The sequence below is a fragment of the Scomber japonicus genome, chromosome 17 (assembly GCF_027409825.1).
Source record: "Scomber japonicus isolate fScoJap1 chromosome 17, fScoJap1.pri, whole genome shotgun sequence".
NCBI lineage: Eukaryota > Metazoa > Chordata > Actinopteri > Scombriformes > Scombridae > Scomber > Scomber japonicus.
The window spans coordinates 25,054,426-25,071,519 of NC_070594.1; the positions used below are offsets into that span (position 1 = coordinate 25,054,426).

At 43.9% G+C, this 17,094-nt stretch overlaps 1 protein-coding gene across 3 annotated transcripts in view; it reads right to left on the bottom strand.

Moving 5' to 3' along the window:
* Window positions 1–17,094, bottom strand: part of tab2 (TGF-beta activated kinase 1 (MAP3K7) binding protein 2) — a 39,439-nt gene that overhangs the window by 2,196 nt on the left and 20,149 nt on the right. Inside the window, exons 2-6 of one of the 3 annotated variants that reach the window (XM_053337120.1) lie at window positions 7,659–7,846; window positions 5,689–7,369; window positions 2,213–2,373; window positions 1,187–1,280; window positions 428–523 (exon numbers count right to left, since the gene is read on the bottom strand). In XM_053337120.1, the coding sequence (XP_053193095.1) occupies window positions 428–523; window positions 1,187–1,280; window positions 2,213–2,373; window positions 5,689–7,369; window positions 7,659–7,760 (2,134 nt within the window). In that variant the 5' untranslated portion in view covers window positions 7,761–7,846. Of the gene's footprint in view, window positions 1–427; window positions 524–1,186; window positions 1,281–2,212; window positions 2,374–5,688; window positions 7,370–7,658; window positions 7,850–17,094 lie in introns of all 3 variants that reach the window. The other 2 variants (XM_053337122.1, XM_053337119.1) reach the window with 2 other exon arrangements.

Below are 17,094 nucleotides of genomic sequence, written 5' to 3' on the forward strand. Positions count from 1 at the left end.
ATAATAAACACTACATAGTTCAGTCAGTAGTGAGCAGCAAGTCAAGATTTCAGACACTAACTAACCATCATCATGTAGTGTCATCATCATCATCAGCTGTAGAGACGGTGATGGTAGTTTGCACATCTTTAAAAATGTGGAGCATTGCATTGTGGGATTGTTAGCAGAAAGTACATGTCAGGGACTCTCAGGGAATATTTGAGGGCAAATATAGAGAATGTGCATTTGGACACACAAATCAAATAGTGGAAAGTAAATGTAGTGTACTGTATAGTGAATAGAGAGTGATTTCAGACAATTGGGGAGGGGTATGACATGCAGCAAAGGACCACCGATCAGGATTCGAACCGGGGTCGGCTGCGTATATGGCATGCACTCTAACCACTCGACCACCTGTGCGCCCACCATGCAACCTTTCTAAACTTACCAATAGATAAAGTACCTTTGGGTTTGGGTGGGACAGGACCAAGGAATCCAATGTTGTCATAGAAATTATGGATTGCACTGGGATTAAAGTGTGGTCCTGTAAACACACGCACAACAAACCACAGCTTTACTTTACTGCATAGTGAACACTCATCCTGCTTTGAAGTCATCACACACACACACACACACACACACACACACACACACACACACACACACACACACACACACGTATACAGTGATCACATTAAGAAAGCTCATTACTCATGTGAAGCTTTCTACAGTAATGCTATGAAGTGATCTGAATAGAAAACAGCAATGACTGATAGATATGGAGCTCACTGCAGCTTTCCTTCTATATTTACCACCGACTATAAAAACTCATAAAAACGTGGACATTTTTACAAGCTGTCTGTGTTTTTAACTCCTGTATGAGCAGGTGTGTGACTCAGAGGCGCCTCTCTCCTCTCTTCCTCCACCTGTGTAAACTGGTTGGTGGTCGCCTCCGTCGCTCTCTGGCAGAGATGGAGTGCAGCCAGGGGGCCAATAAATGCCTCGTTACTGACCGGCCAACAGGATGCAATTCAGGAAGAGCTGGTAGTTCACATTACAATGGTGGCACCTTGACTGCGTGTGCTGGAGGGGAAGTGACCGGCCATGCTACAGATCTGACCTCACTCACTCACTCACTCTCTTATTATTAGAATATAAAACACTGATACTATTACATATGATTCAAAGCAGAGAAGGAGAGTAGTACCTCTTGCTTGAAGGAGATCGATTTCTTTGGTGAGACAGTCGATGTCGATCTGCAGTAACCTGTTTTTGCATCGCAGCTGCTTCATCTCCTCGATCTGAGAGAAAAAGAAAAGAAAGAAGAAAAAAAAGAGTGAGACACAGGAAGCTGATTGGACGTCACCGGTGCGGCTCTGTGACCGCGTTCCTACTCTCCAGATCTGGCTCGCCTCACTAAACGACACTGAATCGAGCGAGCCACCAATTAACCCTCTGACTCAACCTGCGATCGCCAACAAAAACAGCTGACTCAACCAAAAGCTACGAGCAGCACTTCATCTGAACTCGAGGAGGTTTTTTCGGCGTGTTTGCAGCTGTGGACAGAAACGCGGAGAAAAAAAAAAAAAAAGAGTTTATTTCCTGTTTTCTTTTTTTGAGTGTTAAGCGTTGTCGAGCTTCCTCTGGACGAAGCTGCACAAGGCGCCGAGCAGCTCCCACGGACCGACTGTGAAATGAATTTGACAGAAACTGTGTGGAGCGATATCGGCCAAATCATAAACAGACCCTGTAATCAACATAGTTTGAGGGTGTAGCAGCGACGACGTGCTTTGAGCAGGAACCCAGAATGTGACCCAGATCATTAGATTGTGTCTGATCAGCCTTTTATCTGTCAGTAACCAGAGAGAGAAAAAAACATTAGCAGTTGTGAAAAACATCTGATTTCTAACTTAACTGCTAATAAAAGCATATTAAAACTTGGGTGTTAAATTGATCGACCTGCCAGTGAACGATGTTGGAAAGACTTCCTTCCCCCCCAATTGTTTCCGACATTTTGGCTACAAACTTGAACACATCACACTGCAGCTGCTGATTACTGTTCACAACAATAAATAGCACATTACGTCCAATTAGAATTAGGTTACAGGGTAATCAGTCCCCCTGCTTACATTTCCTGCCTGTATTTAACTGTCGCTATCAAAAAAACACCAAAAATACATATTTCTTATTAAAAGCAAGAGTGTCATATATTCACCATGTGTGTATTACTTACAGAAGGAATTTGGGAGGCAGAGTTGGATCTCTCCAGCCGTCTCCTGGTCAGGTCGTTCTCCATCTCGTTGACCTCCTCTTTTAGCTTCTCCAGCTTCTTCTTCTTCAGCTCCAGCTCGTGCCACAGCCTCTCCATGCGGGCCTTCTGATGCACCAACAACGCTGCAAGACCAGCGTAAACACACACACACACAAACACACACACACACACAGAGTCAGCAACGCTTGTGAAAACTGTAAAAACTTAATTTAGCATCATGTATAATCAGCTGAGGGAAAGAAAGAATATTTTATTTCATCTTCCTCCACATACACTTGTCAAACCAGTTTGGAGCATAATTCCCAGTGCTTAGTGTAAGTAGAGACAGGGGAACTACATGAGGCCTTCACACGGATTCCTTCATAGTGGTGTTTCATCACCTATTGTGCTCACAGGAGAAGATGTGAGTGCTACGGGCGTGTTCTGCTGCAGTACACTGTGTTTAATACACAACTTTAACAGTACACTATGTTTCCCCATACTGTCATTCATGATAGTCCCAGTATCTGTTGACAGGTTGTAACACCTCCGACAGCAGCTGCTCCATGATCAACAACTCCCTCCCTCTCTCTCTCTCCAGCTACACACAAACACGTCACATTACAGTATGGAAAATGTATGGAGAAATAACCGTGTGTGTGTGTGTGTGTGTGTGTGTGTGTGTGTGTGTGTGTGTGTGTGTGTGTGTGTGTGTGTGTATCCTGTTACACAAAGATCATAAACTTGATCTTCTGTTAAAATGTCCTGGAGCTAAACTGCTACCTGCTCACTCAGTGTGAGAGTGTGACTGTTCTGGTATGAGTCTCATTTACAGTCTACATTGCCTGTTCATTATGTGCTATCTAAATTATAGCTGTACATGCTTTGGTACTGTATATCACAATACAGTAGTCTTGGTGTGATCTTTCTACGTTTAGCGAATGCATTCCATATTTCCGGGTGTTCCAGGCAGAGATGGAAGTAATGAATTGAGGCTCTATTTTGTTTACTTAGTATTTTTCAAAGTTAGCGATTTGACTTTGGAGCTAGAAAAACACAAATACATCGCATCGAAAAACAGGCCGATCAGATCAAAACGTCATTTCAAAACAAAAGCGCTGGCACCGCAAACACTGGAAGTAGCTAAGTCTCTTTTACTTTCACTCATTTTGTGTTGTTGTTGCAGAGTAGCTGTGGCTCAGGAGGTAGAGTGGCTTGTCCACTAATCGGAAAATTGTCGGTTTGACTCCCGGCTCCTCCAGTCCACATGTCCGTGTGTCCTATTGGGCAAGATACTTAACCCCAAATTGCTCCCGCTGGCTTTGCTATCAGTGTATGAGTGAGTGTGTGAATGGGTGAATGTGACATGTAGTGTAAAAGTGGTTGGAAGACTAGAAAAGCACTATAGAAATACATTTACCATTTCCTTTTACTGAAGTATGGTTTAAATGAAGTCAACTAGTTTGGTTACTGAGTATTTGTGTGTGCTTTAAAATGATCAAAGGGAGCTAGAAACAAACCCAGCCAATCAAATTAACTAAGTAACTTTTACTTTGAAATTAATGCAGCCACTTTTTACTGGAGTCAAGTGCTTTTACTATTACTAAAGTAGAATTTCAATTGTCTTTTTTACACTCCTCTGGTTTTAGGTAAGTGCTTCTTTACTCTTCTTACATCTCACTAGACTGTCTTGTCACTCTGAGGAAAACCTGGCAGCTCTTCTGAAAACATTGTCCAATTTGCTTCTAAACGATCCACTGAATTATGCCGAGGTGACAAACAGGTCACGCAGCTACAGAACAGAGCAGCGCTTCATTTGAAATCTGCTCCTCCCCGTTTTTTTTTAATTGTTGTTTTTAAAGATTCAGGAATGTTGGAGAGGGACGACGGGTCTCTTTATTACCCTGATGTTTACTGACTGAGCTGGCGCTGATTAGAATAAATTCATTCGGTTTCACAAACTGAGATCTGTCAGTGTGAGTCTTTACTGGCTACATGTTGTCTAGCTGTGTGTGTGTGTGTGTGTGTGTGTGAGAGAGAGTGAGAGGGTGAGGGAGGTTGCTAACTCACTAAACCCACAATAACAACACTTCAAAACAAATGTATGCGGAAAACACTGAAAAGAAGTCTGTTAGCAAGAATTAAAGGGTAATGTCTTTTGGCAGCGGCGGTTGTTTGGATGCTAAATCAGCAAATTAGACTGAACTGACTTGTTGATGTGTCACTGACAAGTCACGACTGGATCATCAACAAAATTATGCAACTACACTAATGTTATTCTCCTGCCAAACTCCCAACACTTTTGACCTGTGACACATTAATTTATTAATCGAACCGTAATGTGCTGACAGGTGTGTCTTTATCAGCTCTGAAATTGACTCAGCCCCGCTCGATGACAGCCACACGCTATAAAACCCCAAGCAGACAAAAGATGGAGAAGCTGGGCCTGATGAAGGGGTCAGCATGCCCAGCTCCGGTAGTCACTGCAGCACCAGAGCCACAGCCGCTGACTCACATGTAATACAGTCAAAAGCCCAAATAAGGAAACAGCCAGTGTGCTCTCTGACGCGTTTGACTCACACCATTCGGATGTGTGTGTGTGTTGTGTGTGCGCGTGTGTGTGTGTGTGTGTGGAGGGGAGGCAATCGGAAGCGAACGCAGCATTTAAAGTGCGGTGCCGACTCAGGCTAGCATCATCCTCATCACTCGACGAGTCACCTTTTTGCTTTTTTATCTATGTGCTTGTCGGGAGATGGACGCTGTTTTCCACACTGAGTGAATGTTAAGTGACAGCAAGTGTACACACGCTTTGGCTCCAGAAATACATTACAGTCAATGTTATGGAAAGAGACTTTTAAAATTACACAGCATACTTTATAGTAAAATTACCTTCTTGGCAGGAAGGAATGGAAAAAGCATTTAGGCTTAGTGCTAGTAGTAAAAAAAAAAAAAAAAACAACAAAAAAAAAAAAAAAACCCTGTATACTATTATTTATTGTTAACATGGAGCTAAAAACAGGTCTTCCAGCCTCATCACTGTGCACAAAATGGCTGTTGAGGAAGTGCACAACCAACAAGATAGACAAGATATGCAGAGGCCGATCTGAAGGAGCAATTAAACCTATGTTTGTTTTGATTTATATATCTGTTTGTTTCCAGGCTGGAAAGTGTAGCTTTGCAGGTGTTTGGGTGTAAGCTGTAAAAAAACAGCTTTGAGAAATGACAGAAAATGCAAAAGACACAGCTAAGTAATTAATATTATTGTTATTATTAGCTATAATGTCAAGTATTGTAAAAAAATAAATAAAAAAAGTCAAAACAGGAAATGTGCTTTATATGAAAAGTTTGAAAAGGTTTCTAATGACTTTCATATAAAAACACTACTGAGGTTGAACTTGAGTACTTATTCATGTTGTATTTGTGTCATATAAAGTGAGGATGAGGATGATGACCCTCACCTTGTGTGTAAGCTGCATCATCAGAGCCCATGCTGAGTCGGCGAGGTTCACTCGGCCTCTCCCTGTGTGGCGACAGTGGGTCTGAGAGATGGAGGGGGTCCGGCTCCGCAAAGTGGTGGTCTTGCGGTAGGCTGAGGAGATTGTTGGGCTCAAAAGTAGGGGACACGACTCCGGGGGACACCGCCGGGGGCTTATTGGGGGACACGGTGATTTTAAAAGTGTATTTGGTGTTGGGCTGAGTCACCACCACACGCGGAGAAGAAGCCGTGCCTCCCCCTCCCACGGAGGCACGGGACTTAGGTGGGTGGTGGTGGATATAGGCGGGGCCCATGCTCACTTGACCCCCGATGGGCCCCTGCAACGGAGGGTTGGCTGAGATGTAGACTGTGGGAGGGTTCCGACCCCCACTGTCGTCGCTGGAGGCGTTGGCAGAAATGTAAAACTTGGGCTGGGTGCGGGAGCCGGCTGGGGCCACGACGGCATCCTCAGAGGGGGTGATAGCAGCAGTAGGCGGGCTGGCAGAGATGTAAACAGTGGGCTGGCTGCGGCTCAGACCCGGGCCTCCGATGGAGAGAGGGGTGGTGGGGACAGCGGCCACCCCGGTCGAAGACGAGGAGGAGGAGGAAGGGCAGGAGGACGGAGTGGAGGAGGAGCGGGGCCCGCTGCTCGTCCGCAGCACGGCCGTCGCGGAGTTGCTCCTCTGAGGAGATTCAAGTTTGATCTCTATCTGATTCTTCCGGGGGCCGGTGGAGATGTTCTGGATGTTATACTGGCTGATGGTGGACAGGGAGGGCATGACGGAGGAGGCGGAGGAGGAAGAGGAGCATGAGGAGACGCTGGAGGAAGAGGCCTGGCTTCCGCTCGGGAGGATGGAGGGGGCCTGGGGGTTTGTCGGGGAGCTGATCGGCATGTAGACGTGAGAGGTCTGGTGGCCCTGGGTCTGGTGCTGTGAGGTATGTGAGGAGGAGGAGGAGGAGGAGGAGGAGGCGTGCGGAGGGCCTGACCAGGAGCCAGGAGAGGGGTGAGAGATCTGGTAGATCTGCTGCTGGGGCTGGGAGGTGGGACTGTACTGGGCCCTGCCTCCCTGCTGCGGGTTCTGCCGGCTCGTACCGGACTGGCTTACGTAGGGCCTGATGTAGATAGAGTTACCCTGTGGACTGTTTAGGCCCGACTGAGGCCCGCCGTGTATGTGCAAAGAAGTAGGGGTGTTGCGGCCCGTGTTGGGGGCTAGCGTCACGGTGATGGGGTTGAAGCGCGGCATCTGCTGGCCGCCCATGTTCGGTCCTTTGACACCCAGAGGGTAGAGTCCCAGGTGCTGCGGAGGCTGCGGTTTGCGCGTTGGCTCCATCACACCAAACACATTGAGGCTGGAGGGCACCTGCACTGGGGCTGACTGGGGCTCCTGCTGAAAGAAGTCACTGTTGGGGGCCTGGCTCGTCTGGAGGGGCCCGTCGCTCAGGCTGTGGGCCAGAGTCCGGCTGCCGTTCATTCTCAGGCCGTCCCGCGCCGGGGCCACGTGCACATTCTGAGACTGCAGGCCCAGGTTCAGCTGGGTCATGTGATTCTGGAGCCGAATGAAGCTGGGGTCGTCAGTGAAGCTGAGGTTTCCTTCTTCGCTGTACAGGTAACCTGGACTGACCTGGGACAAGTATTGACAGCAGGCGTCTAAATTGTTGTTGTTCTGAAGAGAGAGACAGGGACAGAGAGAGAGAGAGAGGGAAGCTTACTGTGCAACGGTCAGGACACACTGAACACTCATCCTTGGTCTCAATGTTTTTTTTTTTTCATCTTTGTAATTTGTTCTTTATGTTTGTTCCTTCGTTTGTCTTTATGATGTCTGTCTTATCAGCTTGTCAATCAACTGTGAAGCACTTTGAACTACATTAACCTGTATGAAATGAGCTACATCAATAAAGTTTGATTGATTGTGTCTAAGGTTCTTTGTTTTGTTTTTTTTAGAATGTGCTTACCTGCAGAACACACTGGGAGACAACACCCTCTGGTACTTCAGGGAACTTCTGGCGCAGGTCATGCAAAACCTGAGTGTCAATCTGGTGGCTTCCCTGGGCCATTCGTATGTTGCCGGGTCAGGACTGCTCGTTCTGTTCAGCGCACTGGGGCGTCAGTCGTGGCAGCGGGCCGCCTTCATCTTGAACATCTTCTGAATTTAAAAGAAAAGAGGTGGGGAGAAGAAAAAAAAAATCTGATGAGGAAAAACTCAATTCTGTCAAAACACAAAGACGCGTGCAGAAGCTGATCTCTCACTAGTCCACATGCTCATATGAGCCGGAGCGATCTGGGTTTTATTAAAAATTCTATGAAAAAAAAAAGTAAGCATGTCCAAGTGGTGGGGAAAGAGAAAATGCGGTCCTCTCTACAAGACATCCGTCAGACATTTGAGGTTGCCTGTTTCATTACGCCCGGGAGCTTTCAAAACAACATTTTGGAGATCTTCAATGAGAATAGACGGCGATTTCAGAAGCCCTCCTCCCCACAAAGCTCCTTAATAAAAGAGTAGCGGAGGGAGGAAACCATCTCTGACTGACTACTAAGAAAAGCGGCCTTTCCCCCGACTGATCTTAACGTCAACATTCGCTTATTGAGGACAGAAGGCAGCCCGACAGCAGTCTGGTCTGCAGAGGCAAAGCTCCGTAGAATGGTCTGTTAAGCTGTGATGTAATGCAGCTCTACAGAACACTTGATTCCACAGAATCGCCGTTTTATTTCTAAGACTGCGCCAATGGATTTAGAGCTAATGTATGAGAGACAGACAATGGTGGAGCTGTGTGGATATGTGCAGTATTTAATCAGTGCTTAGTGTTGGCTGATAGGACAATGGGTCTGGCTTAAGTTGATGCATTAGTACCTCAATCAGCATATCAGGTTTTATACTATTTCTTTCAGTTCAACCCACTTTCAAATCTGTTCAATCTCAATATCACACTCAGGTATATTATCATTCTGACAACACAGAGACTGCTCTTGTACATAATGTTACTGTTTTTTATTTCTAATTGTTATTATAGCTTGTTTACTTACTTATTATGTATTGTTCTTTATTCTTATTATTCATGCTCTTTCTATTTGACTAACACTCTCCTGATGGGCCAGTAACCAGCATCATGTTTATCTTAATGTCATACCAGAGGGGCAGTCTGGCGGCTCAAGTCCCTCCGCTTTGCCCAAGTGCCCCTTTGTTCAACCCTCTTTCTTCTACTTTCAGACTGGAGCCAGGACTCTCTCTCTGTGTGTGTGTGTGTGTGTGTGTGTGTGTGTGTGTGTGTGTGTGTGTGTGTGTGTGTGTGTGTGTGTGTGTGTGTGAGGATTAGATGATTAATTAGTTAAAATAAGGCCAGTGAAATGCTGCTGAAACCAGGTTATGAGTAAACTAATGAAACTGTCATCTTTCATCCTTAATGAGATGTGTCTGGTTCATTATACTGAGAGTTGTTTCTAATATGAGGTGGACAAAATATTAACAACACCTCTCAGTATATTACAATACAATTCAACAGTTGCACATACTGCAGCTCTAACCATAACATTGAAATCCCTAACACTGTTTCTATACTAATTGGTCAAATACATTCCAGGTCTGATGTATTAATTGTATATAGTATTTTATTATTATTATTATTATTATTATTATTTATTTTTATCACTTCTTACAAGAAGACTGTCAGTGTGCTGTGTGGGTCAGGACAGTCTACAAGCTGCAGACTGAACCAGGTTTGTTCACATACAACAATCTATTACACAAATAACAATCTCACTTTATAATTAATAAGAGAAAAAGATGTGAAATAGTGAAATAGTGTTTGTAATACTTTCAAATTTTTACTATTTTTTATTGCTTGTGTACTTATTATTCTTGCATTATTGTTTTTTATTCTTATTACTTTATTGATACTCCTATTTTTGCTACCCACTTTACTGTTGTAATACAGTAAATTTCCCCGCTGTGGGACTAATAAAGGATTATCTCAAAGTGTTTTTAAACTACTGAATGTGTCAAATAATAAATGTTACTGTTCCCCCCCCCCCCCCCCCCCCAAGTAAACAAACAAGTAAGGTAATAGTAAGTAATCGTGATAATAATTTGGGCTGAAACAGTCCAGGGCCTAGTTGTGCTAAATAAAACTTGTGAGTGAATGTTTCAGATGCAAGCTGAGGAGAAGAAGTGAGTGGCTGCTTGGGTGTTCACAGACAGTTGTGTTTGGCCGTTTCCCATCCTTGTTCTATGCATAAGTTACACTCATACCTGGGAGTCGGCCAACGCGACCACAGCACTCTACTGCAAGCCACTGTGCAACTCCACTGTAGCAGCTGAACTAACCCACACTGCAAGTTGTGTCTCATTCAACTTCTTGGAGCCACATTTTTAAAAACAGCTAATAAAGAGATATATATATAAAAAAAAGGAGCAAAGCGTCACCTGTCCAACCATTACTCTGACACTTTTAAGGACTAGAAACAGAGTAGCTGAAAAATGTGAGTGCGTGACAGCCGTGCCTCGCCTGTGATCCCACACTTTTCTTCTGACCGCACTCTTTGGAAAACACAGTCCTGTGGGAGGTTCAGATGTGCCATTCAAAACATTGACACATGAAGCACACCCTGCTCTGCTCTATGCCAATCAATGCACTGGGATGCAGGCAAAGTCCATCCTGAGCTCTGAAATTATGCACGGAGTCATTTACAGGCACTTTAATGACTGATTTAATAATGAGGAAAAAAATCAGCCTACTAAGACAAAGTATTTCACTCAGCGGCTGTCTTATCTAAGCTATGAGGATGTGTAATATAGCTGAAAAGTTGTAAATTGACTTTGCAAAATAAGCGTTGGGCTGATAACGGAAGGAGGAGGCTGCTTGGCTTCGGTCAATAGCAGGTCACCAGCTGCAGGGAGGAGCCTGGACTCACAGAGAGAGTGTGAAGAGGTAACTGATTTATAGAGCTCTTGTTTTAACCTTAGTGAAGCACAAGGTAGGAAAAGCCCCCCCCCGCCCCCGAAAAAAAGGGTGCATTTCAAAATAAAATGACAATTCCTCGCCTGTCACAAAAGCGGAAAATCTTCTCTATTTACTCCTCAAAGTCTTTTCAATCAAGTTTTGTGAAAACTAGCTGAATAATAAAGCTTGTAAATTGTCTATTAGATCAGGCTTTTAAACACCAACCAGTCAGTCAATGCTTTTCTTTGTCTTTTGCAATACAAAAGGAAATGGAAAGTTTTGCAATTATGCCACCAGACTGTGGAATTCATTTTGTGTGTGTGTGTGTGTCAAAAAAGAAGCACACAGACAAAAAAAAAAGAAAAAGCAGCACGGAGAACCTTCTAAATGCAAACCAGAGGAAAACTGTTTGCCATATCTCAGATTACATGTTTAGAGCAAAAAAAAAAAAAAAACCCAACTGCCTCCAGTAAAGCATTTTCCATCTCCTCCGGCAGATTAAGCTAATAAAGAGAACAGGGGAAAAAAATGAAGCCTTTAAAAGTAGCCAACAAGTTATCAGTATTATTTACTACCTGTTTAATTTACAGGCCAAGAGGAAGATGTCAATACGCTGGGCCAAGAGAACAACAGTCCAGTAACAGCAGCAGTAACAGCAGCAACAACAACAGCAGCAGCAACAGCAGTAACAGTAACAGCATCAACAACAACAGCAGCAGCAACAGCAGTAACAGTAACAGCAGCAGCAGTAACAACAGCAGCAGCAGTAAGAGCAGCAACAGCAGCAGTAAGAGCAGCAGCAGTAACGACAGCAGCAGCAGTAACAGTAGCAGCAGCAGCAACAGCAACAGCAGCAGTAACAGCATCAGCAGCAACAGCAACAACAGCAGTAACAGCAGCAGCAGTAACAACAACAACAACAGCAGCAGCAACAACAACAACAGCAGCAGTAACGACAGCAGCAGCAGTAACAACAGTAGCAGCAGTAACAGCAGCAGTAACAGCAGCAACAGTAACAACAACAGCAGCAGCAGCAGCAACAGCAACAACAGCAGCAACAACAACAGCAGCAACAACAGCAGCAGCAGCAGCAGCAGTAACAGCAGCAGCAGTAACAGTAGTAACAGCAGCAGCAGCAGTAGTAACAGCAGCAGCAGCAGCAACAGCAGCAGCAACAGCAACAACAGCAGCAACAACAACAACAGTAGCAGCAACAGCAACAGCAGCAGCTACAGCAACAGTGGCAGCAGCAGCAGTAAGAGCAGCAGCAGTAAGAGCAGCAGCAGCAGTAAGAGCAGCAGCTGTATAGAGCAGCAGCAGCAGCAGTAAGAGCAGCAGCAGTAAGAGCAGCAGCTGTATAGAGCAGCAGCAGTAAGAGCAGCAGCAGTAAGAGCAGCAGCAATAAGAGCAGCAGCAGTAAGAGCAGCAGCTGTATAGAGCAGCAGCAGTATAGAGCAGCAGCAGTAACAGCAGCAGCAGCAGTAAGAGCAGCAGCAGTAAGAGCAGCAGCAGTATAGAGCAGCAGCAGTATAGAGCAGCAGCAGTATAGAGCAGCAGCAGTATAGAGCAGCAGCAGTATAGAGCAGCAGCAGCAGGCCAGGCAGCTTCACTGTTGTGGGAAAGGAAATTCACTACTTGGCAGCTGACCTAGATACAGGTCAACAGTGTGGTTAGATTGTTTCCCGGCTTCAAAAAACAAAAAAAAAGTCCACACACCTCCTCACTGTATGTAATTATAGGCCTGCAGCCGGCCTGTGTGAGGAAAACAGGGGGTGAGGAGTGTGAGGGGGGGGGGGGGCAGATTAGTCCCTGCAGTCCCTGGAGGCGCTGGTGGAACAGGCCCTCGGGCAGCGGCGCTCTGCCAGCGCAGATAGAGACAAAGCTTCTATTGCTGAGGCCGTTGCTCACCATGCCAAAGCATCGACCGGCACCCCACCCCACTACACCACCACCACCCCCACCCCCCTGGCGCTCGTTTTGTGGAGGTAGCCGCCCTGCCATGCTCTCTATCAATAGGCTCATTCACAACTGCTGGGAGCGAACGTACCCTAAAAACGTCCAGATCAATTAAAAGACAAATAAAATATGGATAAATAATCAACAAAGAAATATCCACCATGGCACCTGACGCTGGGGCTGATAGCTGAACAGCAAGCTAAGTGAATGCCAACAAAGAGGCTACACATTACTGAGGATGAGGACGGACACGCACACACACACACCCAAATGTCATCTGTTCCATCTTCAGCATATAAAGACTGTCATGATTGTCTAAGACCTGAGTGCTGATCTTGTCAAATCTCATCTTCCTGGCTCCTCTGTGGATCAGTATAGTTTGGAACATTTAACACATGAGAGGGTCCCATCTGAACTTCGATCAGAAACATCCTCTGCAGCTTTAAGGAGCGGTGCGGCAGCGGCACATGCATGGAATGTCTAACTGCTGCGTCTCGCTCCAGCAGAATTTTAAACAAATAAAAAAGGGGACTAATTGGCAAGTGGACGCTGTCGAGGGCTACTGGCAGGCACCCCAGTCTTCCAAATAAGCAACGGACATGATTTGTGTGTGTGTGTGTGTGTGTGTGTGTGTGTGTGTGTGTGTGTGTGTGTGTGTGTGCGTGCGTGTGTGTGTGTGTGTGCGTGTGTGTTTGAGTGTGTGTGCTGCTAACACTGACCCGTGCACACATACACATTCGCCACAGTGTTGGACTGTAGATACACAACCAGCTACTGAATGTTCAACATGCCGTCGGGTGCACCAGCTCTGATATCGATGAATTCTTTTCAAAATAAGAGCTTCTATTCTCCATCTAAGAGAGTAGAGTTGCATTTGCATTTACAGCAAAGAATCATGCATTAAATTACAGCTGATAGATTATATATATTGATTGATGAGATTTGCTGGAGTGAACAGTGTTGGGAGATGAGTGATTTTTGTTTGAATCACAGTGGACCCCTCCCTAACAAACGCCATTCTTTTCTTCATTTTTCTGTGAACGATTAACATTGATCGTCGCTCTTAAAGAATGTGACTTGATTCATACTTTTTTTTTCTGATTGGATGACTGTGAAGAACCGCAGGCCTTACCTTGGCCTCCCACAGAGCAGTGCAGGAAGGCTATAGGCCTGCATGGAAACTTTACTGGAGGAGACAAGGGAGTTTCACCAAAAAGCTGTGAGCTGCTGAATCAAAGGGATTTCTCACCGTATTAATGTCAGCGGCCCGACTAAAATAAACCTTTAGATAAACTGTGGTTGTGTCATTGATAGAAAGTTGAAACAGCGGTGCATTTTCAAACAGATTGTCTTAAAACATCCTGAAACTTCATCTTGAGGGGTCGGGACGAACCGAGAGGATCGGTCTACAATCCTGAATGAAACTTCAGCACAGAGATTTGCAGGTTGGTAGACACACACACACACACACACACACACACACACACACACACACACACACACACACACACACACACACACACACAGGGCTCTGCACACTGTGAGGCAGCTCTTTTGTTCCACGCAGCGTCTCCAGAACAGAAACAAACCACACTTTATGTGCACAACCCAAATTGCACTGGACTGTGCCATGAAGCCTGGGCCTCACAGTGCACGCAGAGCTGGGATCAACTCTGAGAGAAGGCCTGTTCGCCTTTTAGTTGCCCGCTTTGGAAAACAGGAGTAGGCGAGTGTTTGTGTGTGAGTGTGTGTAGTAGTCGTGTTGGGGGAGTGTGAGTATATATATGTGTGTGTGTGTGTTTGTGTATGTGTGTGTGCAGGAAATCAAAAATTCTTCAGCGCCGCAGCCTGCAGCTGGTGGTTGATTGGAAGCAGGCGAGGGCACCAACTCCCCAGGTCGACCAACCCCTCCCAAAGCACTGTGGGAAACTGGGAGGTCTTAGAAACATGGAGAAGACTCTCTGTGCAGTCCATGCAACTATTGCCAACATTGTTTTTTTTTTTGCTTTGTAAACACTGTAAACAATGATTTAAAAAAAAGGCCTGGCTGCTCGTGTCTGTCTTGGCTGTATAAAAGAGGAGGAGAAGGAAAAGAGAGAGGGGGGGGGGGGGGGTGTTTAGAGATGAAGCTGTCGGGTGCTTGCTGCAGCTTGCTTTTCTGTGTGTGTGTACACTCGGGCTCAGACACTAGCTGACTCCCACCTCCCTCCCTCCCTTTTTTTTTTTTTGCCCTTTCCTCTCCAACACTAAATTTCTGTGGGCAGCAAAATGCTGAGCTCATCCAGCAGCTTCTTGCAGTACTAATGTGTGTCTTCCATCACAGAGGCTGACAGCTGCTCTCACCTGCTGTCTCTGAGGCCTTCCATCAATACAGGTAAGAAAGGTAGAAGTAGAGCTCTGCTGTTGGCTGAGAACACAGCTTCCCACCATCATTAACAATACAGGAAAAAAACTGATTTCTTCTTCCCTCATCTTTTCTCTTTTTTTCTCTACAAATTCACTCTTTATTATTATTATTATTATTATATAATTATTTATTGGTCTTAATAATATATAATATATAATGTGCATAGACTTATGAAACTTTTATTGTCTCATTTCACCAGTTAAAGTCAACTAAATGTGTCCAGCACTGTGTCTACAGCACATCTGTCACATCTGTCTGCTGAATATCAGCCAGTGGTTGATAAAACTATTTGGTGCCAAAAATGATGGCTGAGACAAACTTTAACATTTTAAAAACATGTGTGATTACACCTTTTTACTTTATTTTGTTAATAAAATCAGTGTTTTATTTAACACTTCATCACATGACTGTCTATACAAATACTAATGCTTTTTTTCATTGTGGTCTGTTTCTCTTCTTTTTGGTAGCTTAACAGCTGCAACAACTCTACATAGGTCATTTTTAAGTGAATGACTGGCAACTTATACATGATGCTCTAACTGTAAATAAAAACACTTACATTCAATGTGTCTCACCATAATGTACTGTGTGTGTATCTTATAGTCTTATAAAGATGTTGAATCATTTTCTAGTTCATATCAGCAAAATCTGTTTTCAAATGTTTTGAAACCTACATTATGTATCTGGCAGTCTTTTTTATAGTAGAAGAAGAATTTGTAAATACAGTGTGTCTTCTCATAGCTCAGTTGAACTCCTAAAATTGCTTTTTAAACTTCTAAATAGTGATTTATTTTTAGTATTTTACTTTGAGTATCTTTGTATATGTATACTGAAAATGCTTCTAAAACAACAAAAATGATAGGAATGAAGGATTTTTCTCTTCCTTCTTATTATGGAATCATGACATACTACCATCAACCATCTCTTGACTCTATGTCCACATATGGAAACAAATGACCAGCAGGTCAACTATCCACAAGCACATAAACAAGCTCATCTTAACTGAGCTGTGCCTTCTTCATGATAAGAAGAAGATCTAAAGTAAAAGCACAAAAACATTTAGGGTCAAAAAATGCAGAGTCAACAAAAGCATGCGTCTGTTCTACATTAGTGGAGTCACACACTGAAAATTACAATCAGCTTTGTACACCATGGAAGTGATTCACAAGCATCTCTGTAAGGCTGATCATACATAAAGCAGTGCTCGGTGTCAGCAGCTGCATGTCACTACAAGCTCTACCACTTTACTAAATATGTTAGTCATGAACTATCAGCTCATCTGTTTTAATAATAAAAATGTACACTGCACTTCTCAGAAATATTAACTCACCCCTCCACATATGTTAATGTTTCTTAACAATAAATCCCAGAGGATGTAATGTGACTTGTAACACCTGCATGTTACCCAAGTCATACATATACAGAATAAAACACACATATTTTGCAATGTTTTTATCTAACTATCGTCATCAACTGGTGATAAAGATATGTAATGGTGTCATGACATTTTACAATTTTACTATAAACTTTACTGTATAAAATGACATCAGTGCAGTGAAACAGTAAACCACAGGGAATTGAATAATTATGAATTCCTATAAATAATAAAACACAAAACAAATAAAGTAAATGTAAGGATCTACTAAACTTGATTTAAGAAAAAGGATCAAATATACATGAAATGCTGCCTATATAAAACTTTAAAAACAAATCGTAAACAAAACATCAGCTGACTGATATATCGGTCTGGCTCTAATAAATAGTAATAAACATTTTACATATACAAAAACAAATAGAGAGATGTATTAAATAACAGTAACATCTCCCATCTATCTTTCCTTCTGCCAACAAGTGACATCATTTCAATTCACTGACTTTATTTCAAATCAAACTTTCAATATGACTTAATTATCTACACAAACTAAAGCACTAAGTGATATTTGGTTAACAGAGCATTCCTCATTATCTCAGAAACGATTAGATTAAGGTCATAACATGCACCAACTACAGCTCATCACAGGAGACTCATTTACTACCAAACTGGTGCCAGTGAGGCCACAAAGCAGGAAGATGACACACACACAGACACAC